This window comes from Globicephala melas, chromosome 5 (genome assembly GCF_963455315.2).
Source record: "Globicephala melas chromosome 5, mGloMel1.2, whole genome shotgun sequence".
Lineage (NCBI taxonomy): Eukaryota > Metazoa > Chordata > Mammalia > Artiodactyla > Delphinidae > Globicephala > Globicephala melas.
The window spans coordinates 86107796-86120977 of NC_083318.1; the positions used below are offsets into that span (position 1 = coordinate 86107796).

Below are 13182 nucleotides of genomic sequence, written 5' to 3' on the forward strand. Positions count from 1 at the left end.
ACAAAAGTTAATGAGAGCCTGATCTAAAGGTACTTTCCTTGACTCTGATTCTGAGGAGGGAGAGATTGTATCATAAATGCGAGAATTATAAATTCCATATTTATGTTAGAACTTAACAAAGATTCTATCCTTGACCAAAGTCTAGTCAAACTCCTCTGAACTCTCTTCTCAACTAGGCCCTGATTTGGGGGTTTATTTGTTTATCTCTGCATTGCCCAATTTTAGCAAGCATCCTACTAAGTCAGTTTAGCGAGACTCTTCCAACCTGATATCTGATCACCCTATGTAGCTGTTGCTTCATACTTCACCATCCCCCAAGTGATGTTTGCCTTCAGCAAGAATCTGATTCAGGCAGTTTTGCCAGGGTACCCACTTGGCCCTGAGGTTTCCTTAGTAATCTGCCATCCAGTGACACCCCCTACTCTGAACTTTGCCTACAAATTTCCAACTTTTCCTTTTTGCACTCAGAGTTGAGCCCAATCTCTCTGACTTACTGTAGAAGTCTATTGCAGTAGTAGCTATATGTATCATGATGGTTTTGAATAATGTGTGCCTTACAGTCTTTATCAAGTGCCATTTATAATTTTTTCTTTAACAAGCTCCACAAGAAATGTGAAGAAGACATCAAGGGTTTTTTGTTATTGTTGTTTATTCCTTATTTTGAATAGAAATTTGTTGGATTTATTTGTTATTGAGTAATCATTCAGATTATCCCTCATTCACTTCCATTTAATTTTGCTTCTCTTTGGTCTTACCAAGAAGATCATTCTGTGGAATCCACTCATATAGTCGGGTATTGGCTCCTAAAGTTTCTGGTTTCTTTCCTGTGTATCTCCATAGGACCTGTTAAGATAAATGCCTTTACTCTAGAAAATTTTTAGAATCACATCCTATCAGAAGGAAGCAACTGACTGAGAATTAATCTGGTTCGGTGCCTCCAGGTAATACACAAGCAAACTGAGACCTGAAGTGATTAAGTAATGAATGTTTTTAAACCATTGATGCTATAACCATGTTTACAAATGCTTGCAATAATCCTAATCGATAGGCTATCATCATCAGGTTAATTCTTACTTAGGAGATGAAGAAAAAAGATAACCTGTACCTGAAACAATTACATAGTGGTGTTACTAAGCCATTCTGGTAAAGAGGATTTTTGAAACAGTTTTCAGAGGCAAAGGGGAGAGATGTTATTTACCTCACTAAGAAACTGTTAGTGCTTTGACCTTTGTTATATATATATATGTATGTGTGTGTGTGTGTATATATATATATATATATATATACACACACACACACACACATTAATATAGAATCAAGCATTGCCTTTTTTAATTATAGTAAAATATACATAATGATATTTATCATTTTAAAGTATTGTAAGTATAGAATTTGGTGGCATTAAATACATTTATAATGTTTGTAACCATAAGCACTATCTATACCCCAGATATTTTCACCTTCCCTAACATAGACTCTGTACCATTAAGCAATAACTAACTCCCTATTTCCTCCACTCCCTAGCCCCTGGTAAAGTACATTCTACTTCATGTCTCTTTGAATTTGACTACTCTAGACTTGTGATATAAGTGGAATCATACAGTATTTGCCCTTTTCCCACTTAACATTATTTCACTTAGCATTGTTTTCAAGGTCATGCATGTTGTACCATGCCAGAATTTCCTTTCTTTTTAAGGCTGAATAATATTCTGTTTTGTGTGTATATCACATTTTCTTTATCCACTCATTTACTATATTGTGAATAATGTTGCTGTGAACATTGGTGTGCAAGTATTTGTTTGAGCCCCTGATTTCAATTCTTTTGGCTATATAGCCAGGATTAGAATTATTGGGTTATATGATAGCTCCGTGTTTAATTTTCTGAGGAACGACAAAAATGTTTTCCAGAGAAGATGCATGATTTTGCTCTCCTACTAGCAATGCAGGAGGTCTCATTTCTCCATTAACACTTGTTTTTTTTTTTTTTAATAATAGCTGTCCTATGTGAAGTGGTATCTCTTTGTTCTTTGATTTGCATTTCCCTAATGATTAACGATGTTGAGCATCTTTTCATATACTTTTTGACCACTTGTATACCTTCTTTGGAAAAATGTCTATTCAAGTACTTTCCCCTTTTTCAATTGGGTTTTTGTTGCTGTTGTTGAGCTGTAGGAGTTCTTTATGTATTGTGCATGTTAATTCCTTGTCAGCGATATGATTTGCAAAGATTTTCTCCCAATCTGTACATTGTATTTTACTTTCTTGATAGTATCTTTTGATGCACAAAAGTTCTGCATTTGATGTAGTCCAATTTATTTATTTATTTTTTTACTTTTTTTGCTTATGCTTTGGTGTTATATCTATGAAATCCTGACATAATCCAATGTGATAAAGTTTTCCCTGAGAATTTTCTTGGGAAAGTGTTACAGTTTTACTGCTAAAGTTTGTCTCTGATCCATTTTCAGTTAACTTTTGCATATGGTGTAGGGTAAGGATCCAACTTCAATCTTTTGCATGTGGATATCAAGATTTTATCAGCATTATTTGTTGAGAAGAGACTGTTCCTTCCCCCAATTGAATGGTCTTGCACTCTTGTTGAAAATCAATTGACCATATATATGAGGATTAATTTCTGCATTTTCTTCTGTTCCATTGGGTTATATGCCTGTCCTTCTTCCAGTACAACAGTGTTAATTTACTGTAGGTATTATAGCATATTTCTAATTTCAATGTTTATAAATGTGACTCCTTTAACTTTGTTGTTTTTCAAGATTTTTTTGTCTGATTGTAGTTCTTATAGTTCCATATGAGGTTGAGGATTGGATTACTCATTTCTATAAAAAAGGCTGTTAGAGTTTTGATAGGCATTGCATTAATCTGTAGATTGCTTTGGATAGTAATGACTTCTTAACCATGTTAAGCTTTCCTATCTATGAACATGGGATGACTTTCCAAGTATTTAGGTATTCTTTAATTTCTTGCAGCAATAATGTTTTGTGGTTTTCAGCAGCAAATATTTTACTTCCTTAATTAGGTTCATTCTTAAGTATTTGTTTTGTTGTTTTCGTAAATGGAATTTAAAAAATTTCATGTTCAGTGTGTTCACTGACATTTATATAAACAAAACTGATTTTTGTATGTTAATCTTGTATTCTGCACTTTTGTTAAGTTTGGTAATTAGTTCTAGTAGCTTTTTCTGAATTCTTGAGATTTTCTATGCATAAGATCATGTCATCTGCAAATACACATTGTTTTACCTCTCTCTTTCCAATTTGGATGCCTTTCATTTCTTTTTCCTGTATAATTCCCATGCTAAAACTTCTAGTATAAGGTTATATAACAGCAGTGAAACAATACATCCTTGTATTGTTCCTGATCTTAGTTTCCACCATTGAGTATGATATTAGCTGTGGGTTTTTCAGAAATACCCTGTATCATTTTGAGGGCTTTTCCCTCTATTCCTAGTTTCTTGAGAGTTTTTATCAGCAGAGAATGTTGGATTTTCTCAACTTCCTTTTCTGTGTAAGTTGAAATGGTCATTTGATAGTGTTTTTATTTCCCCTTCATTATAATCATGTAATGTATTACATTGATTGATTTACTTTTGGTAATTCAATGAATGTAATATTTATTTACTTTGCATAAATAGCATAAATACTATTTTACTACGGTGAATACTGTTTTCAACATTCTAGCGGATCTGATCTGCAAATATTTTCTTGAGTATTTTAATATCTATATTTAGAGATGATCATGGTCCGTAATTTTATTCTTGTGTGATGTCTTTATCTGGCTTTTGTAACAGGGAACATCTGGCCTCATAGAGTAATTTATTGTTTCCTTCTTTCCACATTTTTTGAATATTTGAAAAGGATTACCTTAATTATTCAATTCCTTAAACATTTGGTAGAATTTACCATTGATGTTATCTGACCCTGATTTTTCCTTTTTGGCAGGTCTTTGATTACTAATTCAGTCTCTTAATTTGATATAGGTCTGTTGAAGTAATCTGTTTCTTTTTTAGTCAGTGTAAGTAAATAGAGTTTTTCAAAGCATTTATCCACTTCTTCTAGATTGTCTAATTTTTGTTGTGCAACTTTTCATAATATCCTCTTTTATCTTCCAGTTTTATGAGATATAATTGACATACAGCACTAAGTATAATGTGTACAGCATTATGATTCTACTCACATACATTATGAAATGATTCTCACAGCAGGTATAACATTAAAGAAATTTTAAAAAAAGTTTCTTGACATGAAAACTCTTAGGATTTACTCTCTTAGCAATTTTCACATATAAAGTACAGCAGTGTTACCTAAATTTATGATGTCTATTGCATCCCTAGTACTTATTTATCTTATAACTGGAAGTTTGAACCTTTTAACCACCTTCTTCCAATTGTCCCTTCCCCAATCCCCTGACTCTGATAACCACAAATCTGATCTGTTTTTCTTTGAGTTTGTTTGTTTCTTTTTGAAATAAAACTGACCTACAACACTATGATAGTATCTGTTACACAACATAGTGATTTGGTATTTCTATATGTGTCAAAATGATTATCATGATAAGTCTAGTTAAAACATGTGAAGATATTACATACTTATTGTCCATGTTCCTCACACTGTACTTAGCAAAATAAATACAAATATATGTACTTAAGTTGCTGATCTCTTAAGATTAAATGCATTTTAAACAACCTTGCCTTTTTACTTCCCTCACCACACTTACTGTTTTTGACATCATATTTTAAATCTTTTTGTTTTGTGTATCCCTTAACTAGTTATTGTGAGTATACATGATTGTATAATTTTGTCTTTTAGCCTTCCTTCTAGCTTAATACATGGCTGATTTACTGACTTTGCAGTATATTTGCCTTTACCAATGAGATTTTTCCTTTTGCAATTTTTATGTTTCTAGTTGTGGGCTTTTCTTTCTCACTTAGAGAAGTCCCCTTAACTTTTCTTGTAAACCTAGTTTGGTGGTGCTGAACTCTCTTAGCTTTTGGTTGCTTGTAAAACTTTTGAACTCTCCATCAAATCTGAATGAGAGCCTTACTGGGTAGAGTGTTCTTGGTTGTAAGTTTTCCCCTTTCATTATTTAAAATATATCCTGCCACTCCCTTCAGGCCTGCAGTGTTTCTGCTGACTAGTCAGCTTTTAGCCTTATGGGAGTTTCCTTGTACTTAACTTGTTCCTTTTTCCTTGGGCTTTTAAAATTCTCTCTTTATGTTTTATTTTTGCTGTTTCATTACAACATGTCTTGGTGTGGTCTTCTTTGGGTTCATTCTATTTGGGATTGTCTCTGCTTGGATGACCATTTCCTTTCCCAAGTTAGGGAAGTTTTCAGCTATTATGGCTTCATTACTTTTTTTTTTTTTTTGAAGAGTTCACATATTAACAGGTTTAATGTTTTAATATAACTCCCTCACCAATTCTCTTTGTATTAAAATTTCAACTTGGGGTCTACAAGCTATGGGTGACTAATTTTCCAGTTCACAGTAATGCTAAAGACTTTTTTTCTTTTAATCTTTATTGGAGTATAATTTCTTTACAATGGTGTGTTAGTTTCTGCTTTATAACAAAGTGAATTAGCTATACGTATACATAGATACCCATATCTCCTCCCTCTTGCATCTCCCTCCCATCCTCCCTATCCCACCCTTCTAGGTGGTCACAAAGCACTGAGCTGATCTCCCTGTGCTATGTGGCTGCTTCCCACTAGCTAACTATTTTACATTTGGTAGTGTATATACGTCCATGCCACTCTCTCACTTCGTCCCAGCTTACCTTTCCTCCTCCCCATGTCCTCAAGTCCATTCTCTACATCTGCGTCTTTATTCCTGTCCTGCTCTTAGGTTCTTCAAAACCATTTTTTCTTTTTTTAGATTCCATATATATGTTAGCATATGGTATTTGTTTTTCTCTTTCTGACTTACTTCACTCTGTAGGACAGACTCTAGGTCCATCCACCTCACTACAAATAACTCAATTTCGTTTCTTTTTATGTATATATGTGCCACATCTTCTTTATCCATTCATCTGTCGATGGACACTTAGGTTGTTTCCATGTCCTGGCTATTGTAAACAGAGGTGCAATGAACATTGTGGTCCATGACTCTTTTTTTTTTTTTTTGAAGTTTTGTATTTAATTTAATTTATTTTTTTATACAGCAGGTTCTCATTAGTTATCCATTTTATACATATTAGTGTATATATGTCAATCTCAATTCATCACACCACTCCCCTCCACCACTTTCTCCACTTGGTGTCCATACATTTGTTCTCTACGTCTGTGTCTCTATTGCTGCCCTGCAAACTGGTTCATCTGTACCATTTTTCTAGGTTCCACATTTATGCTTTAATATACAACATTAGTTTTTCTCTTTCTGACTCACTTCACTCTGTATGACAGTCTCTAGGTCCATCCACCTCACTACAAATAACTCAATTTCTTTACTTTTTATGGCTGAGTAATATTCCACTGTATATGTGTACAACATCTTCTTTATCCATTAATCTGTCGATGGGCATTTAGGTTGCTTCCATGACCTGACTATTGTAAATAGTGCTGCAATGAACAGTGGAGTGCATGTATCTTTTTGAATTATGGTTTCCTTTGGGTATATGCCCAGTAGTGGGATTGCTGGGTCATATGGTAATTCTATTTTTAGTTTTTTAAGGAACTTCCATACTGTTCTCCATAGTGGCTGTATCAATTTACATTCCCACCAACAGTGCGAGAGGGTTCCCTTTTCTCCACACCCTCTCCAGCATTTATTGTTTGTAGATTTTTTGATGATGGTCATTCTGACCTGTGTGAGGTGACATCTCATTGTAGTTTTGATTTGCATTTCTCTAATGATTAGTGATGTTGAGCATCTTTTCATGTGTTTGTTAGCCATCTTTATATCTTTGGAGAAATGTCTATTTAGGTCTTCTGCCCATTTTGGATTGGGTTTTTTGTTTTTTTGATATTGAGCTGCATGAGCTGCTTGTAAATTTTGGAGATTAATCCTTTGTCAGTTTCTTCAAATACAAATATTTTCTTCCAGACTGAAGGTTGTCTTTTCATCTTTTTTATGGTTTCCTTTGCTGTGCAAAAGATTTTAAGTTTCATTAGGTCCCATTTGTTTATTTTTATTTCCATTTCTCTAGGAGGTGGGTCAAAAACCATCTTGCTGTGATTTATATCATAGGGTGCTGTGCCTATGTTTTCCTCTAAGAGTTTTATAGTTCTGGCCTTACATTTAGGTCTTTAATTCATTTTGAGTTTAATTTTGTGTATGGTGTTAGGGAGTGTTCTAATTTCATTCTTTTACATGTAGCTGTCCAGTTTTCCCAGCACCACTTATTGAAGAGGCTGTCTTTCCCCTATTGTATGTTCTTACCTCTTTTATCAAAGATAAGGTGACGAGGGGCTTCCCTGGTGGCACAGTGGTTGAGAGTCCGCCTGCCTATTCAGGGGACACGGGTTCGTGCCCTGGTCCTGGAGGATCCCGCGTGCCGCGGAGCGGCTGGGCACGTGAGCCATGGCCACTGGGCCTGCACGTCCTGAGCCTGTGCTCCGCAACAGGAGAGGCCACAACAGTGAGAGGCCCGCATACTAGAAAAAAAAAAAAGATAAGGTGACCATATGTGCGTGGGTTTACCTCTGGGCTTTCTATCCTGTTCCATTGATCTATATTTGTTTTTGTGCCAGTACCATACTGTCTTGATTACTGTAGCTCTGTAGTATAGTCTAAAGTCCAGGAGCCTGACTTCTCCAGCTGTGTTTCTTTCTCAAGATTGCTTTAGCTATTCAGGGTCTTTTGTGTTTCCATACAAATTGTGAAATTTTTTTGTTCTAGGTCTGTGAAAAATGCCATTGATAGCTTGATAAGGATTTCATTGAATCTATAGATTGCTTTGTCTAGTATAGTCATTTTCACAATGTTGATTCTTCCAATCCAAGAACATGGTATATCTCTCCATCTTTTTTTTTTTTTTTTCTGTTCAGCTTCAGTGTTTTCCAGTACTTTATCTTTCAGCTCACTGCTCTCTTTCTCTGTATCATCTAATCTGCTATTGATTCCTTCTAGTATATTTTTCATTTCATTTTTTGTATTATTCATCTCCATTTTATTCTTCTTTATATTTTCTAACTCTTTGTTAAAAACTTCTAACTTCTCACTCTGTTCATCTAATCTTCTGAGTTCTTTGAACATCGTTACAGTCATTACATTGCACTATCAAGTAGATTGTTATATGCACTTCACTTAGTTCTTTTTTTAGGGTTTCATATTGTTGCTTCATTTGGAACATATTCCTCTGTCACCTTATTTCATCTAATTTGCTGATTTTTTTTTATGTATATCTGGTAGGTTGGTTACATTGCCTGACATTGGAGAAGTGACCTTTTGCAGGAGACATCCTATGTGTCCAAGCACTGCACTCTCTTCTAGTAATGAGAGCTACATGCTGTAGGGCAGCTCTAATTTGGGCTTCTTGGTATCTTCTGTGCTATATGTTGAGTACTATGAGCCCTTGGCTCTTCTGAAAGTAATCCCCACTCACCTTCAAAGCCAGTGTTCTGAAGGCTTGACTTCCTGGTGCGGGAGATGTGTGCTGGGGAGCCCAATGTTTGGCTCAAACTGTTCACATCTTGGAAACAACCTCTGCTAATTTGCTCACTTGGAAATACGAATCTTTTTTTTTATAGATGACTTTTGTTTTATTTTATTTTAATTTTTATTGGGGTATAGTTGATTTACAATGTTGTGTTAGTTTCATGTGTACAGCAAAGTGAATCTGTTATGCATATACATATATCCATTCTTTTTAAGATTCTTTTTTCATATAGGCCATTACAGAGTATTGAGTAGGATTCCATGTGTTATGCAGTAGGTCCTTATTAGTTATCTATTTTGTATATCGTAGTGTATATGTGTCAGTCTCAGTCTTCCAATTTATCCCTCCCCCACTCTTACCCCCCTGTAACCATAAGTTTATTTTCTACATCTGTAACTCTATTTCAGTTTTGTATTGGGTTGGCCAAAAAGTTCTTTTGGGTTTTTCCATAATATTGTATGAAAAACCCAAAAGAACTTTTTGGCCAAGCCAATAGATAAGGTAACTTGAAGCCTTTTTTTAGATTCCACATGTAAACAATATCATATATTTGTCTTTCTCTGACTCACTTCACTCAGTATGCCAATCTCCAGGTCCAACCATGTTGCTGCAAATGGCATTATTTTGTTCTTATTTTGGTTCTTTGTTCTTTTCTCTTAACCATACTGCTTCTCCATCACTCCTATCTGGCTCATTGTGGTTTCTTCTTTATATCTTTAGTTGTAGAAGATCTTTTCTGCTCATCTTCTTTTTCTCATCAGTAGTTGCTCTGCAAATCAGAACTATTTTTGTGTGCCTGTGAGAAGAGGTGAGATTGGGGTTTTCCTACTCTTCCATCTTGGACACAGCTCCATCATATCCTCTGATAATATTTTAATCTCTGTACAGCCATTAGTAATCTCCCTAGGTTCATTTCTGATTTTAATTATTTGCATATACTCGATTTTTCCTCTTTGCGAATCTAGCTAAAGTTTTGATAATTTCCCTGACTTTTTCAGAGAACCAGCCTTTGGTTTTATTGATTTTCTCTGTTTTTTGTTTGTTTGTTTTGTTTATCTCTGCTCTAGTCTTTATTAGTTCTTTCCTTCTGCTAACTTTTGGTTTAGTTTGTCCTCTTTTTATAGTTCTTTAAAATATAAGATTAGGTAATTGATTTTAGATCATTATTCTTTTTCAATGTAGGTACTTGCAGCTATAAATTTCTCTCTGAACTCTGCTTTCTCTGCATCTCTTGCTTTGGTCTCTTGTGTTTTCATTCATTTAAACAAATATTTTCATATTACTTTTGTAACTTATTCTTTGACCTATTGATGGTTAACTGCAATAGCATAAAAACATGTGCTCCTTTATAGATCCATCCATCTCTTTCTATAATTGATGACATAAATTACATACATATACATACTGTTCCTAATTACATAGATCAATAATTTTTTTTTTTTTTTGTGGTACGCGGGCCTTCCACTGTTGTGGCCTCTCCTGTTGTGGAGCACAGGCTCCGGATGCACAGGTTCAGTGGCCATGGCTCACAGGCCCAGCCACTCCGCAACATGTGGGATCTTCCCAGACTGGGACATGAACCCGTGTCCCCTGCATCGGCAGGCAGACTCTCAACCACTGCGCCACCAGGGAAGCCCAAGAAAAAATTTTAATAAATGGAGTTACAACAAAAATAACAATAATACTAGTTTTTATTATTGCCTTTAGTGCAATTTTACCTCACTGCAGATCTTTATTTCTTCTTATGGTTTTGTGTTACTGTTTAGCAACCTTTCATTTCAACAAGAAGTATTCCCTTTTGCATTTTTTACAGGGAAAGTCTAGAGTTAATGATGTCCCTCAACTTTTGTTTATCTGGGAATGTCTTAATTTCTACTCTTTAAAAAAATTTTTTTAAGGCCACACTGTGTGGCATGTGGGATCTTAGTTCCCCACCAGGGATCAAACCCATGGCCCTCGCATTGGGAGGGTGGAGTCTTAAATACTGGACCACCAGGGAAGTCTCTACTTCATTATTGAAGGACATTTTGCCTGATATAAAACTCTCAGTTAACAAGTTTGTATTTCAGCACTTTGAATTTATCAATCCACTGCCTTTTGGCCTCCAGTGTTTCTGATGAGAAATTGGCTGATCACTTTATTGAAGATATCTTTTAGGTGATGAATTCTTTCCCTTGTTTCTTTCAATAGTCACTCATTATCTTTGTTTTTCACCAACTTGAATATAATGTGTCTTGGTGTAGGTGTCTTTGAGTTTATCCAACTTGAAGTTCACTAAGCTTCTTGGATTTGTAAATTTATGTATTTTATTAAATTGGGACTATGTTAAACCATTATTTCTTTAAATATTCTTTCCGCCCATTCTGCCCATTTCTCTCTTTCTGGGACTCCCACAATGTGTATGCTCATTCACAGGATGGTGTCCCACAAGTCCCATAGGCTTTGTTCATTTTTCTTCATTCATTTTTCTTCCTTGAACTCGATAATTTCAAATATCCTTTCTTCAAGTTTGCTGATGATTTTGCCTGCTCATATCTGGTTTTGAACCCCTGAGGTGAACTTTTCATTATAGTTATTGTAATTTTTAACCTCTGGAATTTCTTTTTGATTCTTTTTAAAAATAATTTCTTTCTCATTATCAATATTTCCTTTTGTTCCTCCACCATTTTCTTTTCTTTGTCATTGTCTTCCCTTAGTTCTTTGTACATCTTTAAAAATGTGGTTTTAAAGGCTTTTTCTAGTAATTCCAAAATCCAGGCTCCCTCAAGAATGGTTTCTCTCAGTTTATTTTGTTTCTTTGATTGGGCCATACTTTCATCTATCTTTGTATGCCTTGTGATATTTTTCGAGTATTGTACATTTGCTTTTTATAATGTTCTATCTTCAGACATCAGATTTGCCCCTTGTTAGAGTTTGATTTTGTTGTTGCTGTTGTTGAAGTGTTTCTCTTTGCTAGAAATCAGGGTGAGGTTAAAGTTTTAGGTCTTCTCAGGTATTTTATGAGCCAGTGTTTTTCTCTGGACATGCACATAATTTTGTAAATTCCACTATTTGTGAGGTTGTTTTTTTAAAATGTCTAATTCTCTAATGCCTGGCTCCCAAATGGAGAAAAAAGTAAAAAGAAAAAAGAAAAAGCTTATCCTTTAAAACCCCTGGAAGTTGCTTCTTCTAATGAATGTTGAAACAACTGTGCCCAGCTTCTGTGCATATACCTCAATGACCATGGGCAGTAATCAGCAATTAGAATGCAGAACCACAGTATTTGGAGGATAAGGTCTTATTGTCTACCAGTTCCACCAAATTACACCAGGAATGCAGGCATGTTGGCTGCCATGGGACAGAGTGATGAAGACTTTGAAGATGCTGCTATTCTAAAGGGATGACATTGACTAAAATTAACCACAGTTCCCGCTCAGTTTTTCCACTGCGAGTTGCAAGTGCTCAGTTAGAGTCCAGAGTTCCAATATAGTTACTTCAGACAGTTTTTGCTAGTACAATTTTGTTTAGGTAGAGAGACAGGTCTTAGTGCTTCCTAGTCTACCCTGGTTTCACCCCTAAACATTGTATTTTAATGCAATTGAAAGTTTAATATTTTTATGAAGATGGAATTTAGATTAAATATTTAGATGGGTGCTGCTTCCACAAAACAATTATTGAAAGTAATTTGGTTATGAATACAATAATTATCGTGAGCATTTGTAACTTAAATTTACATGCAATTTTCTATTTTAACTAAATGTAGGGGAAAAAAGTGTTCATGGTGGTTTAAAAACAGTGCCACTCAGTTATAACCTAGAATGGTATAAATAAAAAGTTATAATTTTGGGGAACTTCAAGGAGTGAACTGCATAAATCTTGTACTGTATTATTAAAGATTTTAACTGTTTAAAATGAAGAGTATCTATTTAGGAGTATTCCAGGAATCTAAGTTGTCAATTCCAGGCTCAACCATGGCCTGGCACAAATCCATTAATTATAAGGAAATATAGTCCTAAGGCATCCAGTGAATTAAGGCTGTATTTTTGAATATCTATTCCTTTATTCTCCATCAAGGTAGTTGTAACTTGTGTATATGTCTCAGATTAAAAAATGAAGAAACAAACCAAAAAACTCAATAAACACCAAAAAACAATGTTAGATTACATGGAAGCCTTAAAACCTAGACACAAAGCTGACTGATTGTTTGACAGTAGTGAATGATTAAGTTTTAGGTCACTATTTAAAGAAAATTGTGCAATATGTTTTCCTGTTAGTAATGTCAGGTTTAAAGCAAGCTAAGAATCAAATATTCTGTTTTACCATTTAGTATTTTTTCTTTACAGTTCAGTTAAATTGACACTAACAATACCAATAACTTTTCCTACGTTTTTAAGCACACTTTTAAGGATATCTTCATGGAATTTAAAGAAGCTGTTACTGAAAAAGTAAGATTATCTGACCTTCTGAGGAATCTGGGCAAGGGCTGATGCAATCACATTAGACTTTTCTTCTGTGAGGTTTTTGATCATTGACCCCAGAGTAAACACCACAACTCCATGTTTTCCAGAGCTTTGAACAAACTTTTCTAACTCCT

At 34.8% G+C, this 13182-nt stretch overlaps 1 protein-coding gene across 2 annotated transcripts in view; it reads right to left on the reverse strand.

Moving 5' to 3' along the window:
- The window catches only part of LOC115865694 (UDP-glucuronosyltransferase 2C1-like), a 33862-nt gene that overhangs the window by 7104 nt on the left and 13576 nt on the right, over nucleotides 1-13182 (reverse strand). For both annotated transcript variants that reach the window (XM_030880708.2, XM_070045532.1), the window contains exons 3-4: nucleotides 13049-13180; nucleotides 756-843 (exon numbers count right to left, since the gene is read on the reverse strand). In XM_030880708.2, coding sequence (XP_030736568.1) covers nucleotides 756-843; nucleotides 13049-13180 — 220 coding nt within the window. The remainder of the gene's footprint in view (nucleotides 1-755; nucleotides 844-13048; nucleotides 13181-13182) is intronic.